The 27,704-nt window shown below is 51.8% G+C and overlaps 1 protein-coding gene across 6 annotated transcripts in view; it reads left to right on the top strand.

The window, feature by feature from the left end:
- The window catches only part of IKBKB (inhibitor of nuclear factor kappa B kinase subunit beta), a 62,021-nt gene that overhangs the window by 14,218 nt on the left and 20,099 nt on the right, over positions 1-27,704 (top strand). For 5 of the 6 annotated variants that reach the window (XM_060136685.1, XM_060136683.1, XM_060136682.1 and 2 more), the window contains exons 5-19: positions 1,154-1,223; positions 12,961-13,049; positions 14,071-14,160; positions 16,271-16,395; positions 19,631-19,738; positions 20,891-21,020; positions 21,318-21,512; positions 22,142-22,256; positions 22,880-23,003; positions 23,517-23,668; positions 23,827-23,888; positions 24,889-24,998; positions 26,217-26,266; positions 26,352-26,451; positions 26,617-26,764. In XM_060136685.1, the coding sequence (XP_059992668.1) occupies positions 1,154-1,223; positions 12,961-13,049; positions 14,071-14,160; positions 16,271-16,395; positions 19,631-19,738; positions 20,891-21,020; positions 21,318-21,512; positions 22,142-22,256; positions 22,880-23,003; positions 23,517-23,668; positions 23,827-23,888; positions 24,889-24,998; positions 26,217-26,266; positions 26,352-26,451; positions 26,617-26,764 (1,668 nt within the window). Of the gene's footprint in view, positions 1-1,153; positions 1,224-4,432; positions 4,542-12,960; positions 13,050-14,070; positions 14,161-16,270; positions 16,396-19,630; positions 19,739-20,890; positions 21,021-21,317; positions 21,513-22,141; positions 22,257-22,879; positions 23,004-23,516; positions 23,669-23,826; positions 23,889-24,888; positions 24,999-26,216; positions 26,267-26,351; positions 26,452-26,616; positions 26,765-27,704 lie in introns of those variants that run through there. The other variant, XM_060136686.1, reaches the window with a different exon arrangement.

Below are 27,704 nucleotides of genomic sequence, written 5' to 3'. Positions count from 1 at the left end.
TGACCAGCTCACAGAGGCAGAGGACTTTGGACGTCATCTTGTAGGCAGCAGGGAGCCGTTGGCCAGGGAAGACTGACACAGACTTCGGCGTGATTGACCTGGCACGGGGTGCAGGATGGTGTAGGGGACGCGGGAAGCGATTGTACCCCATGGGGCCTTGGTCCACGTGGTCACCAGGGCACCTCGGGTGCCCGCGGTCTGTCCTCTTTGTTCTCCAAATGAGGTGGCTCGTCTTTCGTATCTCTAGAAGGTTCAGAGTCCGCACCTGGTCTGGGGAGACAGGCTTGGCCAGTACGGGAGCGAGGGTAAAAGCCAGAGCTGATTGAAGGAGTGCCGTGTGTGTGCCTGTCGCAGGGAGCGGCTGGCGGACGTGCGCGGGTGTGGGTGTGAATTAACGACGGGGCACCCCGTCGGGAAGTTACTTCCTGAAGTTGAGGCCGGCTTCCAGCAGCAGATGGAGTCCCTCGACAGGCTTGCCAGGGCCAGGAGGGCACAGGGGCTGAGCGTTTGGGCACGAGCCTCAGGTGGACCTGTGTCCTATGGCAGCTCTGCTGTGCAGCGGCCGTGGTGGCAGATGGATGGCTGGACTCCTCCCGTCCAGCACCCTCACCTGTGAAGTGGAAATGCCGCCAGTGCTGGCCTGGGCAGGGGAGCGGGAGAAAGGGTGAAGTGAGATGGGGCAGGTGAGGCTGCACTGAGCCCGTCCACGCGGCTCTGCCAGGTGCCCGGCACGTACGAAGTGCTCACTGCCCGGGCCCTGCTGTCATCCCCACCCCACAGCAAGGCCGCGTCGGGGAAGGGGTCGGAGGGAGGTGTTCAGTGGCTCCTTCAGGCTCTCGGGAGCAGTGGACCAACTGTGGCTGAGCTCAGATGGGCCTGCATCCCCCAGGACCGCAGCACAGGTGAGACTCTGAGAATGACTCAGGGTTAGGGTTAGGGTTACACACGGGAGCACTTCTGGGAGCTCTCAGATGCTTCCTCCTTCCCCGCCTGGACCGACCCTGCCCATCCTGCCCGGGCTGGCTGTCCACCCAGGTCCCCAAGGCCCAGGGCCCGGGGAGTGCTCAGACGGCCTTGGCTGGTGAAGGACACTTGTGGGCGCATTGGTGGCTGGTGAGCGCTCCCCCTGACGCCTCTTTCCCCTTCTTGACAGTACCTGAACCAGTTTGAGAACTGCTGTGGCCTGCGGGAAGGAGCCATCCTCACCTTGCTGAGCGACATCGGTAAATCCCAGCCCTGGAAGTCAGGCCGTGCGCTCCGGGGAGAGGCCTCTGGGGGCGAGGAGGGGTGATGACTGGTCCTCCGGTCTCTACGGAGGTGGGGTTGTCGGGGACAGACGGTGGTGGAGGACTAGGGACGGTGGGGATGTCAGCAGGGCCTAGTCGGGCTGGCACTGAACGCAAATAGATTTCCCTTCCTTCCGGACTAAGTCATGAAGTGAACGATGGTGTATATAGGGTAAGAGATTTCCTTTCCCATGAAAAGCTCCACTCCCTACTTTCCCAGAACAGCCAGTGATGGAGTAGGTTGTCTGTCCTTTGAATGAATTTCATCCCTTGGCAGTGAATTTTTCCACTTCCACACTGGCGGTTCTTTTGCTGGCCATAGGCTTAGGAAAAACGGGCCTTGTTTATCCCTTTGGTGCCCGTGGTGTCCTCCGAGGAGGGTGTCCATGGCCCTCAGAGAAGGCCTGGCTGGCAGCCCGGCTGGCCTGGGGAGCAGGAGCCTGACCTCAGCCTGCAGGGGTCAGATCCAGTCTCCTCCACCCTGGTGCCTGCTATTATTTAGGGGTAAACCTCCGAGGTTGGTGGTGCAAGGATCTAAAGTTGAGAGGTACCCAGAGTTCATAACTGAGCCTTTGCCCCCAGATTTGGGGAATGACGTCATTTTCACCCCTCTGCCACCACAACCTCTTCGAAGCTGTATTTTTCTTTTTTCCTTCTATGCGTCCAAACTTTCTTTTTAGGAAAATATCAAACATATAGGAAAGTCGGAAAAGTAGTGAAACCCACACACCGTCACCCAGGTTCACCAGTTGTTACCGTCTCACCACGTCTGTAAAGCTGTGTTGGCTGACGCTTGGCCTGGGAGGGCAGGGGTCCTCTGGTCCCCGCGGCTCCGGGTCTGCCTCCCTCTCACTCTGTGCAAGAAGGAAGTGAGCGGAACCGAGGGATGACATGCTTAAGGTTAGGATCCGATCGGTCAGACATAGAAAATTCCCTCTCCCCCTGTAGCCGGTGTCCCTGTCCTGTGGATGGGGTTCACGGTAAGAGCAAGTTGACCTGGCACCAGTTTGGGGTTTTTTTTTTCCAGCTCTATTGAGGTATAACTGACAGGTAACACATGTAAGTTTCAGGTGTGCAGCATGAAAACATCGCACCGGTTTTACGTGACCAGCATGGGCGTCCATCACTGGCCAGACTGCTTCCCTCGTGTGGGTGTGTGGGAGGTGCCCTCTCTGACTCCCTAGGGTGTCCAGTCCTTAGGCCAAGATCCCACCTGTTCCCTCGACACCTTGCCCCACCCTGGCCCATCCATGCTGTGCTTACACATTTACCTGTTTTTTGCCCCAGTGGCCACATCATCAGTTTATTCTCTGTTGGGTTGAAGGCAGGTTAGAAGGTTGGGGAATATTCTTTTGCTCTTCATGGGCAACTTTGATTTTGTTTCTCTCTGGTTAGAGCTGCTTCAAGTCATTTTTTTGTATGTTATTCCCTCAAATATTGTGCTTCTCCTCATTAGATTATTTGTGCGTTCAGTGGATCGTTATTAAGAAAGTCTTTAAGTTATTGGCTCAAGTACACAAAACCGTCTACTTGCTCACGCAGCCTTCTACTGCCTCACGTGACTGTAGTGATATTCATGGAGCCTCTGCTGGTCACGTGTCCCTTGATGTGGTCACGTGTCACATCCAGTTACCTTGGCCTCCTGCGGTAGCTTTCCTTGATTTATTCAAGGTGTCTGTGTATAAGTTACATGTAAGTCACAGTCATGAAGACAGGAGACTGGTTCACTCCACGTGCTTATGTGGCTCCGTTCTCCTGTCGGTGGATGAGTATCAAAGGTCTTTAGGTCGCTGATTCCCTATCTTTCCTCTCTGTGGCCCCAGGTGGGAAATAATGAGGCTTTGAAGCACTAGTCAACTAGACTTAAGTCCGTGAAGGCCAAGACTTAGTCACTGCTGTGTCCCTGGCATCTGGAACAGCAGTAGTACCTTATGTAGCAGCTTCTTTGTAAATGTTTGTCAAACAAATGAAATAAATCCCAAAGGAAATTAGAATAAGGACCTGTTTTTTTATTTAAAAGAACTGCTGTCCACATGTAATTAAATTAACACACCCAGGTCAAATACCAGCGCTTCCACCTGTTGGCAGTGTGACCTAGGGCACGTTGTTTAATTCTTAAGGGCAGCAGCTTTATTTGCTGTGAGGTGGAAACATAACTCACCACGTGAGAACCGTTAGGAGGGTGGAGTGAGGGAGGTGGGACACGTAATCCCAGCACACGCTCTGCTTGCCGTGTTAACGTGCAGTGAGCCCGTGCTCGTCCCTTCCTCCTGTCCTTCCCCCCTGGGTTTGGGTTCATAGCACCCCTTTTAGAAAACCTCCGTCGCCCTCATTTGGGTTGTGACCCGAGGCTGGGGTCCAGTGAGCCAGGCAGGTGGCTGTCTTCTGAGACGTCCCTCCCCGGAAGTGGCTGCCTCTGGGATGCCGTTAGGCCCCCTGATCTGCAGGCTTCGGTGGAGGTTGCTGATAAGCCTGTATTGTGCTTTCACTCCCTTTTATGATTTGTGTACGAGATTCATGAAGTTTATTTATTTTGCATGGATGTCGTCACAGAGCCCAAGTCCGAAAGTTTTTCTGCGAGTTCATCTAACATAACTCTTTTGTATTCTGGGACATTTCCTGAACCTGTTTTGTTCCAGTTTGTCCCAAGGGCCGGCCGCACGTCCCCTTTGTGGAGCTGCCCTGCTGGTCCCTGCCAGGTTGACTTCAGATAAGGGCAGAGCCCCACCCTTGCCTGCCAGGTCAGATCCACGACCTTCTCCTCTGGGTGACACCTACTTGCCTTTAACCTCTTCGGTGCCCCTGGCCTCCCAGAGATGCCCACTCAAAGCAGCGTCAGGATGATAGACGTAGGCGGGATTTTTTCCAGTGAGCTTTACCTTGCCCGAGAAGATCTTGCAGAGTACGCATGAGTGAGTGAGCAGACGCCTGGCAAGCATGTGGGTGAGCCCGTGTCCTGTACCAGGACGAACAGGCCTGTTAGAACATTGCTCTTATGCTAGTAAGAGGTCTGGGGACAGGTGGCAGAGGCAGCTGGAAGTGTTCTGTCTTCCACATAAAGCAACCCTAAAATAGCTCCAGGAAGTTGTATCTCAGTTGACTCTATTTAAACAGTGTGCTCGTTATCCTTTGGAAAATATTGCCATGTGTTTCCCTCTGCCAGCTGACAGCAAACCCCTATGCACTCTGGAGGCCCAGGTCTCTGTTGCCCAAAGAGCGGGGACCTGCCCACACCCAGGCCAGCTGGGCGGGACGGTAAGCGATCACCGTCTTAGATCTTAGATCTGCACCCATCTTGATTCTCCAGGTGGCTGGGGTACCATGGTGACCGACCATCCTGTCCTCTAAGCATTCAGGGCCCCCGCTCCCCATTTTGTTTGTGCTCCGTTCTCTGAGTCACCATCTCTGTCCCTGTTAGAGCTGCTCCTAGCAGGCGTCCAGCCCTTCCACCTTACAGGACAGGGAGGGTTCCAAAGGGAACTCAGGGCTTTAGGGAGTCAGAACACTGGGCTCTCTGTTTTGTGTTTATGTGATTGTGGATTTCCTTGCTTATTCTGTTGAATACTTACATTCTGACTGCACTGCTGATTATAATAAAAGATGACTACCTGGTCTCAGCAATCCAGGTCATTTGTATATAAATACATGGAAAGGCGTAAATAACCAGATTAATGAATGTAATCATAATAGAGAAGACAGCTGCTCTCAGTCCTGGCCTCGCTGCCTCTCCAGCTCTGCTGCCTCTGACGAGGGCCTTTCCTCTCTGGAAAACCGAGGTGACTTTCTGGGCCCGCGCGTCTTCAACTTTAAATGAGGCATTTTGGCTGGGTGACCCCTAGGGGCCCTTCTGACTCTGAATGTTGCTTTTTCATTGTTCAGGTTCTGATTTTCAGAAAGGTTGCCCAGAACGTCTTTGATATCCGCTGCACTGCCCCAGCCTGCCTGCTTCCCGCGGTCCTCATGCATCAGCTTCTGCCTGGAACCTGGTCTTGATGCTGTCTGTCTGTTCCTGCCCCAGCCTGTGTGTCCCTCTCTGCACCTGGGTGACCGCCCGCTGCTTCCACTAGTATTCTGTGTGCCGGGCCGTTCTCACGACATCTTTATCCACCAAATCTTTTCCAAAGTCAGGACATTGAACGCTGACCTCCACCCTCAGCTCCATATTCACGTCTACACAACATTTCTCCCCAAGTCACTTCCAAACTGAAGTCCTAGACGTTTTCCTTAAAGCCGATCCCTTCCTGACGTCCTCTCTGTTGGGTCACTGGCCCTGTCTTTCTGCCAGCTACCCGACACGGCTGCCAACCTCGAATCTAGTCTCTTCCTACAACCTGCCCTCTTCCTGGTCCTCACCATCCCATTTAAACAGTCTCCATCCAGGGCTTCCCTGGTGGCGCAGCGGTTGAGAGGCCGCCTGCCGATGCACGGGACACGGGTTCGTGCCCCGGTCGGGAAGATCCCACATGCTGCGGAGCGGCTGGGCCCGTGAGCCATGGCGCTGAGCCTGCGCGTCCGGAGCCTGTGCTTTGCAACGGGAGGGGCCACAGCGGTGAGAGGCCCGCGTACCGCAAAAAAAAAAAAAAAAAAGAGTCTCCATCCTTTCCTTCGTGCTGAGCATCGCACTTTCCCTTTCTGTTCCCACCACCTCTGCTCATTCAGTGTCGCAGCACATCACTTACCTGGAGTCCTTATTCCCATTTTCCTAACCCATCTTTCAATGCTTCTGAAAGGATGCTTTCGTCATAATCCACCACTAGATCAAGACCAAACCTCATAGCCTCCCATCTCTCCTGATCCCCTCTAGCCAACTTCAAGACCCACTTTTCTATCCCCCTGCGAGCCTTTGTCCACACGCTCCTTTTTAGAATGCGCTCCGGCCCCTCCCCACGACCCTGCGCTTTCGACCTGCCACTCCGTGGGGAGCGCCCTGGCCTGGCGAGCACAGTGGGTCTCGCTCTCGGGATTCTTGTGCCCTCGTGGCCTCCTCCACTCAGGACTTGGTTTCCCTGCTATTGTTATGTGACCTCTGCCTGTCCTTGACAGTAAGGACTGACTTCTGGGTTTGGGGCCCATCGACCTGACTGTTTGTGCAGTAAGTGAAGAAAACGGTTCGATCCAGTGGCACATTTTTGACAACACCTGGCACACTTATGTATGAAGACACTTCCTGAGGATGGTTGAATGAATGAGAGAATGATTTTGCACTTTTCTCTCAGCACTTGGTGTGCCTGCCTTGCTACCTTGCTGATGAGTCATAGGGGCTCTTTTAGCCAAGAAACCATTAGCTGGACTAAATCTCCACATGTCTGCACTTGGCCTTCCAGCCTGTTTTGCTTGGAAAGCCCAGTGACACCAAAGTGACTGGCACATAGTAGGCATGCGGCCAGTTTTTATTGTGTGAACGAATGTCCTCTTGCCCTTCTCCCGCACTGCTGACTCAGACCACCAACTGGTAATTGTCTTTTCTTTCCCTTCTAATCTCTGCGTCAGCTCTCTGGTCCATTTATCTTTCCATTTCTTCCATTGTTGCTCAGGACTGTATCCTGAGCAACAATATTCTCAAGAGAGCTTAGTAATCTCTTTCAGTTCAGGGTATGGTCACTAGGCTCCATGGACACGATCCTTACACAGCTGTTTCTCGACGCGGGAGTCTAGCTGGTCCTGTCTGTTCCCTAATTTGTGGAGTGTGGTTTGGGATTCTGGCTCATCAGTAAGAACTCCAGGAGTGCCACCGTCTTCAGTTATAATGTCTGTGTCTCCCTCTTGAGCTGAGAGAAAGCTGGGGTCCAGACCTGGGTGCTGTTCCTGACAAGGACAGCAGGAGGGGGCAGATACGGACCCCTCCGAGCAGCGTCTGTCCTAGGAAATGCCACTGCGTGGTGTAAAAAAGTTCACACGGAGTACTGCTTGGCAACACTTTTCTATCACTGGAACATGAGAAATTAACCTGCAGGCTTTTCTGCTTTGTGGTGTGCTTTTCCATTTCTATACGCTTGTAGTACCTCTATTGTTAGGGGCTTCGATTTTTAAGAAACTTTCAGACACAAAGGTGTTGTTCTTCATCTCAAATTCTTAGGTTCCATCCAACTGAAATCAAATTAGATTCTCTTGGCTTGAGACAATTACAATTCATGACACTCTCCTGAGGTACCATTGTGTAAAACAGGGCACCGTCAGACTGAACTAAGCCTTTTAAGGACTGATCCCGTAAGGGGAGCTGTCTAAGAGCTCCTGCCCATCAAGGTTTTGACCGTTTCACTCGGTCCAAGAAACCGTGTATAACAACACCTATAGGATTTTTAAATTCCGGGCTTTATTAAGTTGACAAAAAAGCATTTGAGAATAAATGACTCCCCCGAAATGAGGACTCAAGTTTGTCATGTACAGTTGCTTAAGCATAAAAATAGACAGCTGTTAATAGTGATCACTGGCTTGGCCACCAGCTTGCCCTCTGTCCTCCCTAAAGACCTGGTGACAACTCTCAATCTTTGCAGTGTCGAGAGCAGCGCTCTCCGTGTGATCTGATTGCCCTCCCTGAGCTTCTTGGGACACCTCCCCTGCTTGTGCCCCGTGTCACTGCCTCTGAGAGGTTCACATCTAACTTCAGAGGCCTTGCCTTAGTCTGTGTTCCTACTTCCTCTGAATACAGTGAGTTTCAACGTTCGTATATCCTGCTCTTGAACAAACTGACCCACGCCTTTATGTATTACACCCTGACACTGTGTCACATACCCAAGCAGGCCTTTGTGACTCAGTCACTGAGCAGGCATGCCCGGTCTCCCCACACGGTGCTTCCGCTGGCCGCTCGTTCACATGCAGCAGTGGCAGCATCCCTGTGTGCAATGTCGTGTCTGTGCAATTATTAGTACTGGTTATTACACGTTGCTTTGATTCTTTAATAAAGATTAGTAAAATAAAAATGAAAGTGCTGATAAGAAGCATGTCTTTTAAAAGTTACTGTAACCGAGAACAATGTTTGGGGGGATTTGGTGAGGCACACTTTGAAAGCAGCGAATGTGTTCCTTCATTTGGATGTTTGTTGGACCTAAGCCAATCACTGTACCCAGTTATGAAACAAAAGAAAAGAAGGAACAGGTGTGAAATGTTGAAACTCTATGGTCAAAGGCTGGGTTTAAAAGGGCAGATTTAGGGACTTCCCTGGTGGCACAGTGGTTGGGAGTCTGCCTGCCAATGCGGGGGACATGGGTTCGAGCCCTGGTCCGGGGGTATCCCACATGTCACGGAGTAACTGGGCCCACGTGCCACAACTACTGAGGCCGGCATGCCTGGAGCCCGTGCTTCGTAACAAGAGAGGCCACCTCAATGAGAGGCCCGTGCACCACAACAGAGAGTGGCCTCCGCTCACCGCAACTAGAGAATAGCCTGCGCATAGCAGCGAAGACCCAATGCAGCCAAAACAAATAAATAAATTTATTAAAAAAAAAAAGAAAAAGGGGCAGATTTAAGGAGAGGTTTTGCGATTTGACTTAATGTGCGGATGGAACATCCCCGAGAAGATGGAAGTTGCGTGTTTATCTATTTATTTTTAAAATAAATTTATTTATTTTATTTATTTATTTTTGGCTGCATTAGGTCTTCGTTGCTGCACGCGGGCTTTCTCTAGTTGCGAAGAGCGAGGACTACTCTTCGATGTGGTGTGCGGGCTTCTCATTGCAGTGGCTTCTCTTGTTGCAGAGCACGGGCTACAGGCACGTGGGCTTCAGTAGTTGTGGCACGCGGGCTCAGTAGTTGTGGCTCACAGGCTCTAGAACACAGGCTCAGTAGTTGTGGCGCACGGGCTTAGTTGCTTCGCGGCATGTGGGATCTTCCCGGACCAGGGATCGAACCTGTGTCTCCTGCATTGGCAGACAGATTCTTAACCACTGAGCCACCAGGGAAGTCCCTGAAGTTGGGTGTTTAACTCTCAGTTAGACTTTCTCCAGTGTTTTCAGGAAACATTCAGCATGAAAGTCTTTAATCAGCATATCTGATCCCTTGTTTTCTGCGGAGGACTTCTCTCTTACCCCTCTCCCTGCTGTGCCCTGGCCAAGGACCCGTTAGTAAACCTCTCTTAGTGTTGTGATCACTTTTGCTTTTTACCTTTTTTTTTCCTAATAAAAAAAAGGTTCATACCATTACATCATTGACATCCCTCTGAGTTGGGTAATATAAACCTAAATAATTTTTAATAATTGCCTGTTATATTATGGATTTCCCATAATTTGTTCAGCCGTTCCCTGATTGATGACTTTCCATTAGTTTCTAATTATTTCACTCCACACTGTGCAGTCCACATCCGTATTTGTATGTGATAGTGCTTTTGATTTTGTAAGCTGGATTACCAGAGGCGGAAATGAAGGGTCAAATGATATGTATGTCTTAAAATTTAATAGCTTTTGCCATATTTCTTTCCCCCAATTGCACAGCAGTTATTACTCCTTCCAGCAACGTAGGGAGTGCCTTTTATCTCTCATCTAAAATTCCTGCCAGCTGAAGAGGTGAAAGGCATTTCGTTGTGGCTTTTTTTTTTAACGTATTTTTTTTTGGCTGCGTTGGGTCTTCGTTGCTGTGCACAGGCTTTCTCTAGTTGCAGCGAGCAGGGACTTCTCTTGTTGGGAGCATGGGCTCCAGTAGTTGTTGCCTGTGGGCTCAGTAGTTGTGGTTCGCAGGCTCTAGAGTGCAGCCCCAGTAGTTGTGGCACACGGGCTTAGTTGCTCTGCGGCATTTGGGATCTTCCCAGGCCAGGGATCAAACCCGTGTCCCCTGCATTGGCAGGCAGATTATCAACCACTGCGCCACCAAGAAAGTCCCTCAGTGTTGCTTTAATGTGCACTTTGTGGACGGCCAGTAAGCTTGAGCGACTTTGTGCATAATTGCATAATTGTTCACGGTTTGCGTTTCATTTCTACTCCTGTAAGTTACCGCTTCACTTGTTCTTTGCCCTTTTTTCTACTGGGTTGCTTTCTTTGTGTGTATGTGTTAAAATGGTCTTTCCTTTTTTACATTATTAATTACTAAATAATATAGAATAAATAAAATAAAATAGATAGTATTTATTATTTTTAGATGAACTTAACCTCGCAGAATAGAAATATAGTAATCTTCTCTTGGACCCCATCCTCAATTTTTATTCTTAGTTCTACTGGTCTGAATCCAAAAACTTTGGAGCCACCTATCTAACCCACCTCTTTGTTTTTTTATGTTCCTTTAAAGTAAAAAGCTATGTATTTTTTTTCATTAGAAAAGTAACATAACATTATGATTTTGAAAAATAGAGGTTCAAAAAAGGAAAAACAAAAGTTTTCTTGCTACCCTAACATCTGGGTTGCTTTTTTATTGATTTGTAGTAGCTTTTGTCTGTTAGGTATATGCTTTTTGGCATATGTGCCGCAGATATTTTTTTCCCTTTTTTTGGTCTTTTGCTTTGTGTATAGTGTCTTTTGCCATAAAGCTTTCTTTCTTTTTTTTTTAATTGAAGTGTAGTTGATTTACAGTATTTCAAGTGTACAGCAAAGTGATTCAGTTATACATACATGCGTGTGTGTGTGTGTGTGTGTGTGTGTATACACACACACACACACACACACATTCTTTTCCAGATTCCTTTCCACTGTAGTTTATTACAGGATACTGAATAGAGTTCCCAGTGCTATACAGTAGGTCCGTGTTGTTTATCTGTTTTATATATAGTAGTGTGTATCTATTAATCCCAACCTCCTAATTTATCCCCCCTCCCCCCGCCTTTCCCTTTGGTAACCATTTCTTTTCCATGTCTGTGAGTCAATTTCTGTTTTGTAAATAAGTTTTTACATTCTACATATAAGTGATATCATATGATATTTATCTTTCTCTTTACTTTTCTACTTATTTCACTTACTGTGATAATCTCTGTTTCCATCCATGTGGCTGCGGTTCCATCCATGTGGTTGCAAATGGTGTTATTTCATTCTTTTCTATGTCTGAGTAGTATTCATTGTATATATGTACCACATCTTTTTTATCCATTCGTCTGTCAGTGGACACTTAGGTCACTTCCATGTCTTAGCTATTGTATATAGTGCTGCTGTGAACATTGGGGTGCATGTATCTTTTTGTTTGTTTTTTAATTTATTTGGTTGCACTGGGTCTTAGTTGCAGCAGGTGGACTCTAGTTGTGGCTCGCCGGCTCCTTAGTCGTGGCATGTGAACTCTTAGTTGCAGCATGCACGTGGGATCTAGTTCTCTGACCAGGGATCGAACCCGGGCCCCCTGCATTGGGAGCACGGAGTCTTAAACACTGTGCCACCATGGAAGTCCCCTGGAGTGCATGAATCTTTTTGAATTAGAGTTTTTGTCTTTTCCGGGTAAGTGCCCAGGAGTGGGGCTGCTGGATCATATGGTAACTCTATTTTGAGGTTTTTAAGGAGCCTCCGTACTCTTTTCCATAGTTGCCATGAACTTTTAAAACCTCTTTATGTTATTTGTATTGCTTTTCTTTATGCCATATAGTTTTCCTCACATGACACTACTTTTTTTGCTAAATTTATCCCGTGGTGTTTTAGAATTTTTGTTGCTAATGTGAATGGGATTTTATTTTCTTTTTCCTTTCAACTGGATCTATGACAGGGAGAAAAACTATTGATTTGTATATACTTGTTTTGCTTCCAGACAACTTACTAAATTTTCCCCAGTTTGTCTTCCTGGCATAGAGTCAGATCATTTCCAATTAAAGGTAATTTTATCTCTTTCCAATACTTCTTCATTTTTTTCGTTTGTAGTACAGGTTGTTAGGACTTCTGTTGAAGTTATTAAACCTCTCTTAGGGGTAAAAATCACGTCCTGCTTGGAGTCGTAGCCTTGGCCATCCTGGGTCAGTCGCATAGTCATGTTTGCTCTTCACGGCAGAAGCTGTGGTATCAAGTGACTTCACAGCCAGGTTGTGCAGGCTCCTTCCTTGCCAGCTAGATTCTGAGCCCTTTAAAGTTGGGGACCATGCCCTCCCTGATTTTATGTCCCTCAGAACCCAGCAGAGAACGGGGCGCATAACAGGCACACGTTGGACTGTCAGATGTATTGAAGGTGCCCCCATTCTCTCCTTCCAGAGCCCCCACTTCTTCCTTGGAGCCATCTCTGCCCTGCGGACTCTACAGCAGATGACCAAGTGCTCTCTGCCCAGAGGGCCCTTCTCCCTTACCTGCCCAGCAGAACTTAGATTTTTTTTGAGCCTCTAGACCAGAGGAATTCCCCTTCTCAATCTTTATCAGCATCACCTGGAGGGCTTGGTAAAACACAGATTGTGGGGTAACCCCCAGGTTTCTGATTCACTTCGTCTGGATTGGGACCCAAGGGTTTTGCATTTCTAACAAGTCTGCATGCTGCAGGTCCAGGCAGTGCAGTTTGAGAACCGCTGCTCAAGACTGGAGTTGGTGACCTCGTGGGTGGAAGGCTCAGAGTTCTTTGCGTGAACGAGGCAGATTCTGGTGCTGGTCCAAGTTCTGCTCATGTAGCTGGGTCCCCTTCCCTTCACCGGAGGGGTGTCTGCCGGTCCCCGTCCCTCCACTGTGATCCCCTGTACCGAGTCAGTCAGGGTGTGTGTCGGGGGCACGCGGTAATCATCTTTCACTGGGTAGGCGATTACAAGTGAAAAGCATTGTCCAGGCTTAACGAAAACTCACTCCCCTTTCCACCCTGTCAGCCTCTGCACTTAGATACCTTCACGAAAACAGGATCATCCATCGTGATCTAAAGCCAGAAAACATCGTCCTGCAGCAAGGGGAACAGAGAGTGAGTGACCCTCCAGGGCCTGGGGAGGACGGGTGGCAGCTGGGCGGGGGAGGAACCTGCTTTGTGTGTTTTCGTTTCTTTGCTCACATATTTGCTTTGATTCTCCGGGAATGCTTTTTGATTTGAAACGGATTCCGCAAAAGTTCTCGCTTGCAGATTGAGGCAGGTTTGAATGGACCACATTGTTAGTCATCCAAGTTGCAGGAATCTGATAAGAAAAATAATGTTTGTCTTCCAGCTGACACCCCCAGCCTCTGGGACTTGCACTTCTTGGAAATGGGCTTTCTTTTCCGTCCGTTTGAGAGCCTCAGCTTTTGAAGCTGACACGGAGTCCATCTATGAGCTGGTTCTGGGCGTGGCTGAGAGGAGGCATTTGGAGCTGCCACCTGCCCATGGGGCCTGGTCCAGCCCGCAGTTTCCCCAGAGCTCTCAGGGACCTTTTCCGGGGCCCCCCTCTCGGCTGTGGGGTAACCTCCCCGCAGGGCTTGGCCCTGTGCTCTTCCTGGCCCTGTTTGTTCAGCTGGGTGACGGGCAGGGGCCCAGCTGAGTGGGATGCAGTCACTCAGCTCACGGACTGTCTGACCTCTTCCACGCAGCTTCCTCCAGCATCCTAGGTGTGACCCACGCCTGTCCTAGCTCTCACCTTTGGCCCAGTTCACGCTCATTGCTGTCAGTTCTAAGATTTGAGAACTAAAGGTATTTACTGGGAAGGAGCTGGCCTGGTCCTTTGTGTCTAGGTTTAGCAGTCCTGAGGGCTGCTGCGTGGTCTGCTAATTTTGACCTTCCTCTGGCAGTTGGTCGCAGAGCAAGGGAGAACATGTGCCTGGCGTTTTTACATTGTTTTCTTTTGCCTAAAGCTACCATGTCTAGGGCATTCTCCTGTGTATTTGGTGGTCCTTTGGAACTTAGGGTCTTGGGATTGGAAATTCAGAAATATCCTCTGCTCTAACAGAGACATCCAGAATTCTTGAAGGACAGTATACTCTCATAACCGTCAGGTTTCTCCTCCCTTTTTTTTCAGTTAATACACAAAATTATTGACCTAGGATATGCCAAGGAGCTGGACCAGGGCAGTCTGTGCACTTCCTTTGTGGGGACCCTGCAGTACCTGGTAAGAGACAGGGTTTCCATGTTTGTGTGTCAGTTTCTGTCCGATGGCTGTGTCTGTGGGGCTCTTCCTCCATCCTTGCCTTCTGCCATCTAAGTTTGCTGGCTCTTGGATGTTTCCTGGGTGCCTAGGAACTGTTGTATGAGGTCAGACTCATAATCCATTCAAGTCAGCACGTTTTGCTAGCAGAGGCTTTATGGAGGGATGTGGTCGTCTTCTCGTATCAAAAGGGCTGTGCTCCCGGGCCCTCGTACGAGTCCCATAACCTCTCATGCTGCAGTATTTTGTCTGAGGACAAAGGGTTTAAACCAGGTTCTTGCTGGTCTGTAGGGGCCTCAGTTTCCACGCAGCATCTCGGGGGCCATGGAGGAGAGAGGGCTAAGCTTCGAGCTCCCACCCTTTCTTTTTGTTATTTGGTCTTAATACTGCGGTTCTATTTGAGTCACTCATTCATCCAAGAGATATTGGTCAAGTGTAGTTTTAGAGTTTAGGAGGAAAGCAGGCATCACCCTGATACACAAATAATGAAGAAATTACAATTGTGATAAATACTGCAAAGGGAAAGTGCAGGGTGTTATGAGAATATATTTTAGGAAGACCTAGCCGGGTCTGGGACCTGAAGGATGAGTGGGGGAAAGGGGGACTGGGGGAGGGGGAGAGAGAGGAAGTTCCAGGTAAAGGGATAGGACATGGGAGACCAGAAGGTGTGGCAGGAGCCAGAGAAGAAGGAAGAGGGTATCTCGAGTTGAGGCTGGAGAGAGAGGTAGAAGACAGATTATTCAAAGCCTTGTTGGCTGGGTTAGAGATTTTAAACTTTATCCTGAAGCCTCTGGAGAGACGTGGAAGGTTTCTAAGTGTGAGAGGGATTGGGTTTACCTTTTGAAGAGACCATGCTTGGTACAGCGTGGAGGGTGAATTGCAGGTAGTGGGTGAGTGGTAAGGAGGCTGTTGTACTGAGCTGGTCCGAGCTGGTGGAGGGCCTTGAGGATGTAGAGGATGGTTCAAGAAATGCCTGGAAGAGACCCGGCAGAACTTGGTAATAGATTGTTTGCAGATGATAACCAGTACATGTTGATTAAAGGAGTCTACAATTTAAAAAAGAAAAACAAAAAAAGGTTGAAAGCCACTGGGCTCGACGAGCTTAATTATCCTACGTGGTTCTCATACAGAAAGAGAGAAAGCAATTATTGAGGTCCTTTTGAGCGTATCCATACTTCCCACTAACCCCCCAACCAGGCAGTGGACTGCCGGTTTATCACCTGCCCTGGGGAGTAGAGGATTCAGAGCGGGGACTCGGGGCTGTGACTCAGCACGTGTGTCCACATAACGTGACCCTGTGGGTCCTGCCCGGTGTCCTCTGGACCCCTCGTCAGCTCAGCAGCAGTTAGTGAGGACCCCAGGCTCTGACAAGGATGCTCGGCCAGATTGTTCACTTGCGGACCTAAAACTTCTGGCCGTAACCAGACACAGAGGCTGACCTGTGCGTCCCCACGCTTTTCCTCTTGGTTTGGACTCCATGGTCCTCCATGAGTGTCATGCCTCCAGCCAGCCTGTGCTCAGTCCTGCTTCCACGCCTTCGCTTGTCATGGTCCTTTCTGGGCTGTCTGCCCTGAGGCCCTCTGATCCGTTTCCGTCCCACCTGTGCTGGGAAGCTTTCCTTGGTTGTCCCAGCCTCTCTGCTTGGGCAGTGGCCATGCATCTGGCCTTTCCTACCTGACTGCAACAATCCATCCCGCTGTCCGACCGCATGCTGTGGACCTCACCACTTTAGGGGACCAGCTGGCATGCAGTGCGTGTGCTGTGAATGGGTGTGCATGGCCGGGATCACTTTCCTTTGTTGTCCGTGCCCTGTCTTCCCCTCCCTGCACAGTGCTGGGAAAAGGATACACGCCGCACCCCAGTTCACCTAAAATACCCCCAGGCCCTTGTTTCAGCATTGGGACTGAATGAGGTCCAGAGAGATGTTCGGTACCACCTGCTGAACACGTGGTCACCTCCTCACCTGGAGCGGGGCCCAGGGAGCATGGGGCACGATAAGAGGCTGGGTGCCCCCCTCTGTGGTAAACCCTCAGATGGGGAGCAGCTCAGGTATGTCCCCACATTGTCACCACAGGCCCCTGAGCTGCTAGAGCAGCAGAAGTACACGGTGACCGTGGACTACTGGAGCTTCGGCACCTTGGCCTTCGAGTGTATCACGGGCTTCCGGCCCTTCCTGCCCAACTGGCAGCCCGTGCAGTGGTGAGTGAGGGCTTGGGGCGGGCCGGCCGCCCAAAGCGGGGAGTGTGCCCCTGTCTTTGTCAGATGTCACCTCACCTGTGCTGTCTCACTGGGCGCCCCAGGCTGGGCCTAAGACACCTGTGACCTCTCACCCAGAGGAAGTCCCGTTAAGACCTGGCACGTGGGCAGTCTGAGCTCCAAAAGCCTGGAAAGATGGAAGGTTGTTAAGTGTCAACCTGGATTCTGAACCTTAACAGCTTTAAATCCAGTACTGTGTAAATGACTGCTCTGTGCAGGGCAGGAGGTCATTGTGTTTACAGAGTGTGTGTGTAGTGTACGCTTACACTGAAAACACTGTGCATTGGTAAACAAACAAATAGCATGTTCACATGACAAATTATGAGCTGTATTTACATGAAAATTTATTGTTGACAAATTTTACTGTTTTTAAAAGCGTCAGAAAGTGGCTTAAAATGTGAACTGAATACATTTCCAAAAAGATTTTCTAATAAAAAAAGTCAAAGGATACAATTAAGTTTTTAAAAATTACTCTGTATTTTGAAACGTCTTTTCTGATTATAATACTAACGTGTGGTTCATTGCATACATAAAAGTTAACCATTACTGAAATGCATCATTTAAAAACTAACATCCCCCTAAATCAGTTAGTATTCATTCAAAATGATTCCTTGAGAGACCACACACTAATTGAAATGATGCTACTGTTGTTCAACATTATTTTTTTATCTCCAGTTTTTATTTTTTGGAGCAGTGGTAAGTTCATGTGGTTCAAACTTCAGAGTATAAAAGTGAAAAGTCATGGTTCCTCCCCACAGGCATTTGGTCCTTTTGATCTTGGGTCCACCTCTGAGGATGTCTTGTACGTGTACAAGCAAATGGGCATGTACCTGTTTGTTAACTCATTTATGTATGCCGCCCCATTTTACCTCAGTGACAGTGTAATATGCACACTGCCCTGTACGTGCTCTTCCAGGATTTTTACACTGAGAATTGCCTCCAACTGCTGTGAACATATCTCTGTGCCTCCAGATTCTTCATTGTGCCTGTGTTTATTTAAAAAACAAAGTAGGTTACCCTACGTACTCTCACAGAACCTGCCTCTCAAACTTGCTACAGAAAATGCTTTCTGTTTTTCCGTGTTCTTTGTCACGTCTGTTTGCTGTTCCACTGTAGTTGGTTTAACCTGTTCCCCATTACTGGAAGAATCAGTGGTTTATAATTTTTACTTCTTAAAATAACACCAAGAATAACATCATTGTAGGGAAATCCTTGTATGTCTGCAGTTATTTCCCTGGGATAAATTCCTAGCAATGGGATCAACAGATCAAAGATTATCCGCATTTTAAAGGTCTTCCATGTGCACTAACAAATTGCTCCACAGAAAGTTTGTATAAATAACGTTTCCACCAGGAACGTACGAAGCTGCCCCTTTGTGGGTCCACACTGGCTGTTGTCACGTTTCTCAGTATCTTTCTGGAAGTAGCGAAAACATTGACTTTTTCAAAGGACAGGTACTTACATCATGAGATTGTTTATTTATAAGTCTAAGATGTAGCCTTTGAAATCAATTCCAGAAGAGTAGTTTTGTGTGACGCGGTCCAGTTCAGTCACCGTTCACATGCCAGACACTGGAAGAGATGAACCAGGCATGGTCCCAGCTCCTGAGGAGCCTGGTGACATGGCAGAGAGTGCCCTCCTGTGGGGACTGACTTTAGAAGAGGCAGCACTCCTGAGCTGGGTTCTGGAGTGTTGAATTAGCTCATTACATTAGAGTCACACCTTATCATGTAACCATCATGACAAAAACTTTAAATGTCTGTACATCTATAGTGTTTTTAACTAACCAAGGAATTACTGCATTCTTTTCAGTTCAAATGTCGAGCGTTTCCATTATTTATAACAAGATGAGTTAAAGTCCATTAGAACTAGAAGAAGAAATGCTATTTGAAGCTATCTCTAATGGCTTGGCATCTTCATAGTAAGTTTTTTGTCTGCAGAGCCAGCCTCTTGTACGGAGCTGGGAGGCCGGGTGACCACTTGCAGGTGGACATCTCTGAAACCTAGTAGCTGTGAGACGTGTCTGTCTTGTCTGCCTTGTAATGCCTCAGGCAGCTTTAGCAATTTCACTCTCATCTCAGATGGCAGGTAGATAGTAATTTCAGGACAAATGCAATTTGAGCTTTATTATCCTGTCACTGAGCTACTGTGAAGTACATTTTAGGACCGGCCTAAGCAGTGAGCATTTCACTTACTGTGTCCTTTTCTTTATCTGTGGTTTCCCGTTGACAGACCGAGTTTCTGTCAGAGGACCATCCCATTGTGTGTAATGACAGCCTGACGTAGAGCAGGCAGGTTCCAGCTGGACCCCAGCTCTTCCAGGCTACGTGTGCTCCACATGGTCCGGTTCACCCCTCGCCAGTGAGGCTTCAGGGCTAAAGCATTTTGCATTTGAATTTCTTACGTGTTTTTGAAAAGGAAGGATATAGACATTTAGACAGAGTAGAAGGAGCACCAGACTTTGGATCTGAGGCCCCGGTGGTGTGACCTTGGGCAGGTCACCTGATCTTCACTTCCTTACCGCTGAATGGGTAGCTGAAAACCATCTACCACATGGGGTCATCGGGCAGAGAAGGGCATGTTCACAGTCAGTGCTTGGTTATCTGTGAAGCATTATTCAGACTTACGTCATCACCCTTGTCACCGAGAAGATTTGAAACCAGTTTAAAAATTTGCTTCCTTCAAATACTATTTCAGATACATCAGAAGGGTCTCTTAAGTTGGGAAATGTAACTGTTCATTCACCATCAGAAGTAACGCTTAGCCACATGCATTAAGAGGGAAGTGTGTGGTGCGTGCAGGTTTCACGTGAACAGGATCCTCATGCAGTGATCTTGGTGTGCACGTCCTAATTTCATCCTCTACCAAAACGTGAGAGTTTTGTGTTTGATGAAAAGTAGAAGAAAGATAAGGATGAGCCAAGGTGAGGCCAGGCATCAGCAGTACGAGCCTGGAGGTCAGTGACACTCACTGGGCAGTACTGACGGCCTTAAACTCTCGGAGAAGCATCCTAGCAGGACGCAGACGCACTGGCCGGCATCCCAAGGGGTTGACTAGTGACCTGGGGGCATCCCGTCCAGTTGTCAGGTGGAAGGCTACCGGTGTAGAGGGGCTGTTGGCTGCTGGGTGATGCAGGGTCATCACAAGCAGCGTGACAGACCAGGCCCTGCGTCCGCAGGCACTCCAAAGTCCGGCAGAAGAGTGAGATGGACATTGTGGTTAGTGAGGACCTGAACGGAGCCGTGAAGTTCTCCAGCTCGTTACCCCACCCGAGCAACCTCAACAGGTACGGCCCCAGGCCTTCCCCTCCGCGTCGTGTCCTTCCTGTTTTAGAAATGGATGTCAGAGCCGACGTCCTGGTAGCTCTGACATCGGGACATCCTGCTGTGGCCGGCACCTGGCATAGTCTATCGCAGTGTTAAACTTAGAACGCCTTCCCCCCGACCCCATCTAGAAGTCTTCTCCTTCCCGAATTCACACAGCAACCTGTACCTTTCATCACTCCAAGAAGCTTCTACCTCGTGTGACATTTGGTTTTGCAGAGGGTTTACCTTCTGGTCAGCTGTAAGCCTTTGACCGCCAGGGGATTGTGTTATTTCTCTTTGCCTGCAGCCTAATCGTGTGTTACTGTCAACAAACAAACCTTTGCGGTTTGAACAGGCACTGCCGTCTGGTCTTAGAGCCAGAATATTAGCAGTCAGGTAATCCTATCAGAATTGGGGGCTAGTACAGAGGAAAACTGCCAGGCGGCCACACACAGCTGAGGAGCACGGAGCACAGTGACCATGAGTGTTTGGAGGATGGGGAGAGAGGTACCGAGCGGACTAGCTGCGCAGGATGACTGGGTGGGCTGGAACTTTCTGGAAGAATCTGGAAAGACGTGCAGGACAGGCATGGGGAAAGATGGGGGGTGGGGGTGGGCCCAGGAGAGGCAGCTCGTAGTGGTGCTGGCCTCTGCAGGGCTTTCTTGGGGGCGTGGCAAGGGCCTCTGAGGGTGCCGGCAGGGCCCCGCCGGGCCGGGAGAAGTGAGAACTTTGTCATGTGGACCCCCCGAGGGGTCCCCGGGGTGACCAACAAAGCGAATCGGCAGCGAGGGGTCTGGACTGTGTGGGCGGTTCTCCTGAGGTGGGGCGGGCCTGGGAAGCACATAGGAAGCTTCCTGAGGTTCTCGCACAGCCATCTGCCAGGACGCCCTGATGTGAGGGTGTTGGCGCGGATCCGGGAGGGGTGAGTGCCTGAGTGAGTTGTTTTGTTGGAAAGGCTCGTCCTTCCTCAGGTTAGTTCATCCTCAGGGATCACTTTGGCCCCGTCTGCGTGATGGTCACGTGCGTGTGAGGTGTGAGTGCCTTTCAGTTCCCACGCGGGGCCCTGAGGCTGGCTCTGGGCCCATGCGCGCGCGCGCGCGCGCACACACACGCACGCGGCCCCCTCTTCTCAGCGTCCTGGCCCAGCGGCTGGAGAAGTGGTTGCAGCTGATGCTGATGTGGCACCCCCGACAGAGGGGCACCGACCCCGTCTACGGGCCCAATGGCTGCTTTAAGGCCCTGGACGACATCTTAAACTTGAAGGTGAGCTACGCCAAGTTAGCCCAAGGCTGCGAGCCATCGGCTGCCCGACCAGTGGGCAAACGCAGGCTCCCATGAGGGCATCTCCACATGAGAGGATGATGGGACCCCTTGCTGACTGTTGTGGGTCGCGAGGTCGTAGCTGTGGACGGACAGGAGTGGGAAGACCCCTGTGTGTGGCCCAGCGCTGGCCTTCCTCCCCAGGCCGGGCCTCTGGGAGGCTGGGAGGTGTGGGGAGTAGCAGAGGATCCAGGCCAGCAAGCGGGAGTGTCAGGTGGTTTGTCCTGGGTTGCGTTGCAGCTGGTTCACGTCTTGAACATGGTCACGGGCACCATTCACACCTACCCCGTGGCAGAGGACGAGAGTCTGCCTAGCTTGCAGGCCCGGATCCAGCAGGACACAGGCATCCCTGAGGAGGACCAGGAGCTGCTGCAGGAAGCGGGTCTGGCCTTGACCCCCGACAAGCCCGCCGCTCAGTGCGCCTCCGACGGCAAGGTGAGACCGGCCTCCTGCAGGCGCCCCAGCCCCACCCGACCCCGGAGAGCTGATCGCCCATCCCGTCCCACTCCATCGTGCCAGGCAGTCTGTTACCACGCAGGGTAGGCGCCTGCCTGTTTTGAGGTTGGAATGCGAGATCCCGTGAACCTGATAGGAGACCTGAGCCACCCCACGCTTTGCCTGTTCCTTCCAGACCACTGGGAGTGCCTTTCTTTTGCCTTTGCTGCCAAAGTGATGCTTCATTTTTCCAAGTCAACCAAAACCATTTTTGACACACCTCGTGTGTGCAGAACCGTGCTGACAGTTGCACAGAAAGAGCTGGAAAGTTAACGCAAGAGAGACAGTCACTGGACAGTAAAGCAAACCATCTAAGTTGCACGATAAAGACAATCAGAGAATAAAACAGAACAGAGTAAGTTGTAGATGAGGTTTGCATTTGGGAATAAGTGTAAAAGGAACAGCCAAGGGAAGTAGAGGCCGCGGCCCCTAGGAAAGGCTCAGTGGGCGCCCGGCACCTGCTCTCTGAGGACGGTGCTGTTGGGACCCTCTGAAGACTCCCCCCTTGTTGCTTGAGAAAAGGAGGGGCTGGGTCCACGAGGCCTCATTTTGCGCTTGTCCCTTTGCAGCTGAACGAGGGCCGCACCCTGGACATGGATCTCGTTTTCCTCTTTGACAACAACAGGGTCGCCTATGAGACCCAGATCTCCCCACGGCCCCAGCCTGAAAGCGTCAGCTGTATCCGTAAGAACAGCGTGATCTTTTTAAAAGATAATTACTTACAGTGCTTGGGACGAGGCTGGAGGGAGAGCCCTGGACTGAGGGAGGGGTCGCCCCTGAGAAGATGAGTCCCTCCGGCCCTCAGTCAGGCAGCCTTCCTCACTTGCACCCGCGAGGAGTAGCCCAGGTGAAGAGAGGAAAGGACATCCATCTTCAATTAATGTCAACCTCATTTAAACAGAGGACAGATAGGCCGCTGAAATTCAGCCACGTGACCATTTTCTTGATGTTTGAAGTCGTCTTCATATTTTAATAATCGATACATGCACACGATACCAAAAAATCAAAAAGACTGTACGGTAGGCAGTAAGTGCCTCTGTCTCCCCAGCTCCCCCGGGAAACCACTGCTGCCTGACTCCTGGGGTCTACCTTCCGGGGTGTTCTGTGCATCTGTAACGTTTGACGTGCCTGTGCTCTGCCAGGGCACAAAAATGTCTGCGACGGTAACCAGGCCCAGCAGCCAACATGGTTGTGTAGCAGCAGAGCATTGCATAACGGCGCAGTGTAGGTGTGCCGGCGAGCTCCGCGGGCAGGAGGCGGGCCGTCGCAGGCGCCGCTCCCTGACGGTCGTGTGTGTCTCTGGCCAGTGCAAGAGCCCAAGAGGAGCCTCCCGTTCTTCCAGCTGAGGAAGGTGTGGGGTCAGGTCTGGCACAGCATCCAGGCCCTGAAGGAGGACTGCGGCCGCCTGCAGCAGGGCCAGCGCGCCGCCATGTACGTGCCCGGTGGTTCGCCTTCACTTGCTCGGAGCTGCCCGGTGGCCCGGCCGCAGGACGGTGGCAGAGGCGAGGGCCCAGGGGTGGCCGTTGGGAGAGCGAGCAGGGGAACGCTGGTCTGGAAGGGTGGGACAGAGGGAGGCTCCGTCAGACCCGACCAGGCCAGTGTGGTCAGCGGGCGGCGCTGGGGCCGCGGAAGGGCTTGCTGCGGCATGGGTCGGCCAGCCTCCCCTGACCGTCCTGCCGGGCCGGGCTGACTCTTTCCCCGGGCTGTGGCTGATTTGGGTCGCTTCGTGTGGTACTTGGCCTAACTCCAGTTTGGGAGCAGAACCTCACCCGTTGCCGAGGGCCAGGAGATCGTCGTTACGGTTATAGGTGGCTGCTCTTGTTGCGGTTGTACCAGTTACAGCGGGGGCCTGCCGTCGTGTTTGAGCTGGGTTTGCTCTTGTCCGGGAACTGGCACTTGGAGGCCAGAGACACCCCACGGTTCTGTTTCTCGGGGTCCCTGCAGGATGAATCTGCTCCGGAACAACAGCTGCCTGTCCAAGATGAAGAATTCCATGGCCTCTATGTCTCAGCAGCTCAAGGCCAAGCTGGATTTCTTTAAAACCAGCATCCAGATTGACCTGGAGAAGTACAGTGAGCAGAAAGAGTTTGGGATCAGTGAGTGTACTGTTTGTGATGGGTCTCAAGAGACCGTTCCTTTCTTCTTCTTTCCGAGGTGTCTTTTGTCCCCTTGCCATTGAATCGCTTGTTTTCTGTTTGGGTTTGGGGATGTTTTCGTTTTGCTTTAATTTTATTTTCCTTCCATTTTTTTTCAGCGTCAGACAAGCTGCTGCTGGCCTGGAGGGAGATGGAGCAGGCCGTGGAGCTCTGTGGACGGGTAGGAGGCACCCTGGGGTCCCCAGGCCGGCCAAGGGCGCGAGCCTCTTCACTGCTGTCCTCCCCTTTCTCACTGCGCGCTCGGTCGAGCTTGTATGTCGAAAATGAGATTTTCCTCTCCCAGCTCTCTGCCCTCAGCTAGGACTTGCTGGAAAGAAGGGGAGAGGCAGGGGGTGGGGGACACTGCAGGGGGCCCTGCCGTGGCAGGTCCGGGAGCTGCACAGATTGGAGTCAGGATTACTATGTGAATTGTCCTCTTTCCACGAGAAGGGGCCTTGGATGAAGGAGCAGCACGCTGTCTCGTCGGAGGTTGTCCTAACCTCCTTGGGACAAGAAATCCCCAGGAAAGAAAGGGTCTAAGGGGCAAGTCTTAGGACAGTGTAAATCAGATGCCACTGAAAAGTGTTGATTATGAGGCCAGGGTGTGACGTGGCAGACCTCATACAAATGGAAGACTGTGGTCTCCAAGGCTTTTTCCTGGACTTTGTCACCATTTTCCCTGTGAACTTGGGCAGGGAGTTTCACCTCCGTGTCTTAACATCTTTTTCTATAAATCAGTACCGATATGCCTCCTTAAAGGTGGGTGTCCATCGGCAGTACCTTGTTCAACCACAGGGACACGAGCGCACCCCCAGTCTTGGCACTCGTGGGTGTAATCCCTGAGATAATCGACGAATTTGGAGAAGAGAATGTGCCCCGGCCACTTCTCCACGCCAGGACCGGGCCAGGCCCCGACCTGCTCTGTCTCCTCTCACCCTAACGCAGTCCTTTGAGAGCCTAGTTTACGGTGGAGGAAACTGCAGCGCAAGGTCAGATAACCTGCCCGAGGGCCACACAGCTGACAGGTGGCCGACCCCAGATCCGACTGCAGGGCTCCAAGTCCGGGTCCCTTCCGGCTGGTCAGCTGAGGGTCTGCGGTGAGGCCGGAGGGCTCCCCCGAGAACCCCGTGTCTCAGGAGTTTCTCGCTGCGTCCTTGGCCTCAGCACCGCTCTTCCTTCAGGAGAACGAGGTGAAGCAGCTGGTGGAGCGGATGATGGCGCTACAGACGGACATCGTGGACCTGCAGCGCAGCCCCCTGGGCTGGAAGCAGGGCGGGACGCTGGACGACCTGTGAGTGTGTGTGTGCGCGCGTGCGCGTGCGTGTGTGTATGTATATGTGTGTGTGTTGTGTGAGAGTGAGCTTGTATGGGAATGTGTCTGTGTGTGAGTGTGTCTCTCTTTGTGTGTGTGGGTATGAGTGTGTGTGTCGGGATGGTTCGAGTGTGGTCCCGGTGGAGCCCCGTGGGCCCATTCCCCCTGGAGCTCGGCCCCTGGGGGGTCATCTCGGCACATGCAGAGATGAGCACGGGCACACCTCCGTCACTCTGAGCCTCACAGGATAGAGAAGCGATGTCTGACCTCACAGCTATGGGGACCAGTTCAGATAACGCCCCAAGCGGTGGCTCGTGAACTACGGAGGCTGCCGTCCCAGGAGCCTTTGCTTGACCAAAGTATCAGATTAGACGCCAGGGCCGCCCCGCCCACCCTCACTCGCTGTGGCCCGAGGAGCAGAAAGCAGAACAGGGGAGGAGGCTGGCAAGTCTTAGAAGGTGGGATCTGGAAACTTCATTTGAGTCTCGATCAGGAACTTGGCCTTGGCTCCGGGAGTGGGGGAGGGCGGTGCAGGGGGGTACCTAGGCAGGGCAGCCCCACCTGCAGCCCTGGGGGCGGACAGGAGGGGCAGGGGAGCCTCGGGGCCCCGCAGGAGCTGCCTCCTTGGGGCTCAGCCGTGTCCTCTGACGCTTCTGCTGGGATTCCTAGGACCAGGCGCCGAACGTCAGAAATTTAGTTATTGGTAGTCCATGTTTTCTCAAGTCATTTAACCCTTTATTCTCCTCTGGTTTTCAAACACAAGTCACCCCTGAGAATGTCAGCCCGTCTCACTGTGTTAGGGGCACGGGGAGGGTGTCTGTGCCTGCTCCTGGGCTTGAGTTTTCGGGGGCCGCGTTCTCCGGGCTCAGGTCCAGCAACAGACTGCACCCAGAGTCCCGATGGCAGGAGCCGGGTGGGCAGGGAATTCAGAGGAGACTCCTGTCCTGAAGATTCTCACTAGACCTTGGAGGTGTTTGAGTTTTGGTAATGAGGCGAGCCTTCCCTTGTCATGGGTTTCACCTGTAACATCACCAGGAACGATCATTTGCTCCAGTCGGGATGGATCATTTGCTGCCCGTCTGCCCGTCTGGCTTCTAGAAACGAGTAGTCCTGCCGGCAGGAGTTGGCCTCGGCGCTTCAGGTGAGCTTGTTGACCTCTGCTCGATGCTGACAGAGCTGCTGTCTCGTGTGTTTCAGAGAAGAGCAGGCGCGGGAGCTTTACCGGAGGCTGAGGGAGAAGCCCCGAGGTGAGTGGGCCACCTCCCGGGTCCCTCGCTACCCGGGCACCAGGCCAGCCCCCCGTGGACCGTGCGACCCCGTCCCTCTTTGCAGACCAGCGAACGGATGGCGACAGTCAGGAAATGGTGCGGCTGCTCCTGCAGGCCATCCAAGGCTTCGAGAAGAAAGTGCGAGTGATCTACACGCAGCTCAGGTATCAGGCCGCCTTCCTCCGGCGGGCTGTGTGCGAGGCCTCGCCCACTCGCCTGAGCCCCGGGACCTCCACCTGCAGCGCCGAGCGGAGCCTTAACTGCCGGGGCTGCGTCCTGCCTCCTCCGACCCACGTGCCGCTGGAGGTTGTCATGTTTGTTCTTCACAGCAAGACTGTGGTCTGCAAGCAGAAGGCTCTGGAGCTGCTGCCCAAGGTGGAGGAGGTGGTGAGCTTAATGAGCGAGGACGAGAAGACTGTGGTTCGGCTGCAGGAGAAGCGGCAGAAGGAGCTCTGGAACCTCCTGAAGATTGCTTGTGTGAGTGACCCTCGGCGGGGCCCTGTGCTGCCGTCCCCAGCCCACGCACCCGGCGTGGGGACCGCAGGGCCACCACCAGCGCTCCGCTGCTGCCCCTCCCTTTCCACTTCTCTGCTCCGTGACTTGGTGTGAGTGCGGAGGGCCGGGGTGGGCGCCTGTGTCCTTGTGTTATTGTGCGGGTGGCGGCTGTGATAAATTATCACAGTTATTCTCACGGTCCTGGAGGCCAGAAGGCCGCCATCCGGGTGTCGCGGGGCCAGGCTCCCTCTGGAGGCTGGAGGGGAGAATCACTCCTCCTTCCTCACCTCTTCTTCCATTTCCGTGGCTCTCGGTGCTCCTTGCCTTGTGGCAGCATCCCTCCAGTCTCTGCCTCTGTCTCCACGTGACCCTCTTCTCTGTGTCTCTTTTCTGAGTATCTCTTGTAAAAACACTTGTCGCTGGATTCAGGTCCCACCCAGATAGTCCAGGGTGATCTCATCACAGGCTCCTTAGCTACACCTGCAAAGATCCTTTTTCCAGACGAGATCACATGCCCAGGTTCCTGGAGATCTGCATGCAGCCCCAGCAGCACGTGCCCGTGTGGCCTGGTGGGTCCTGAGCTGTGCCTGTGCCGTGCAGCACTCAGCCCACACTTTCTGTGCCCGCCGTCTCAGCGTAGCTGTGATCCCACTGAGTGTTGCTCAGAGAGAACCCTCAGCACAAAAGAGAGCCCAGGACAGAGAAGGGAGAAGAGCCGGGTAAAAGCTGTGTCATGGAAGCGAGCTGGTGGGACAGACCACGCTGTCGTGTGGGCTGCAGGGAAGTTGAGGAGGTGACAGCAGAGCGACTTGGTCACAGATCAGGGGAGCACGGCTGCATAAGGTGGAGTGGCCACTGCAGCCTGGGGCGTCAGAACACCTTAGTCTCCTTCTGTCCCGCGGATGGTGCGAGTCACAGAAAG

Source organism: Lagenorhynchus albirostris, chromosome 21 (genome assembly GCF_949774975.1).
Source record: "Lagenorhynchus albirostris chromosome 21, mLagAlb1.1, whole genome shotgun sequence".
In the NCBI taxonomy this organism is placed as follows: domain Eukaryota; kingdom Metazoa; phylum Chordata; class Mammalia; order Artiodactyla; family Delphinidae; genus Lagenorhynchus; species Lagenorhynchus albirostris.
The sequence above is the reverse complement of the archived record's forward strand: the minus strand, read 5'-3'. Positions and strand labels throughout refer to the sequence as shown.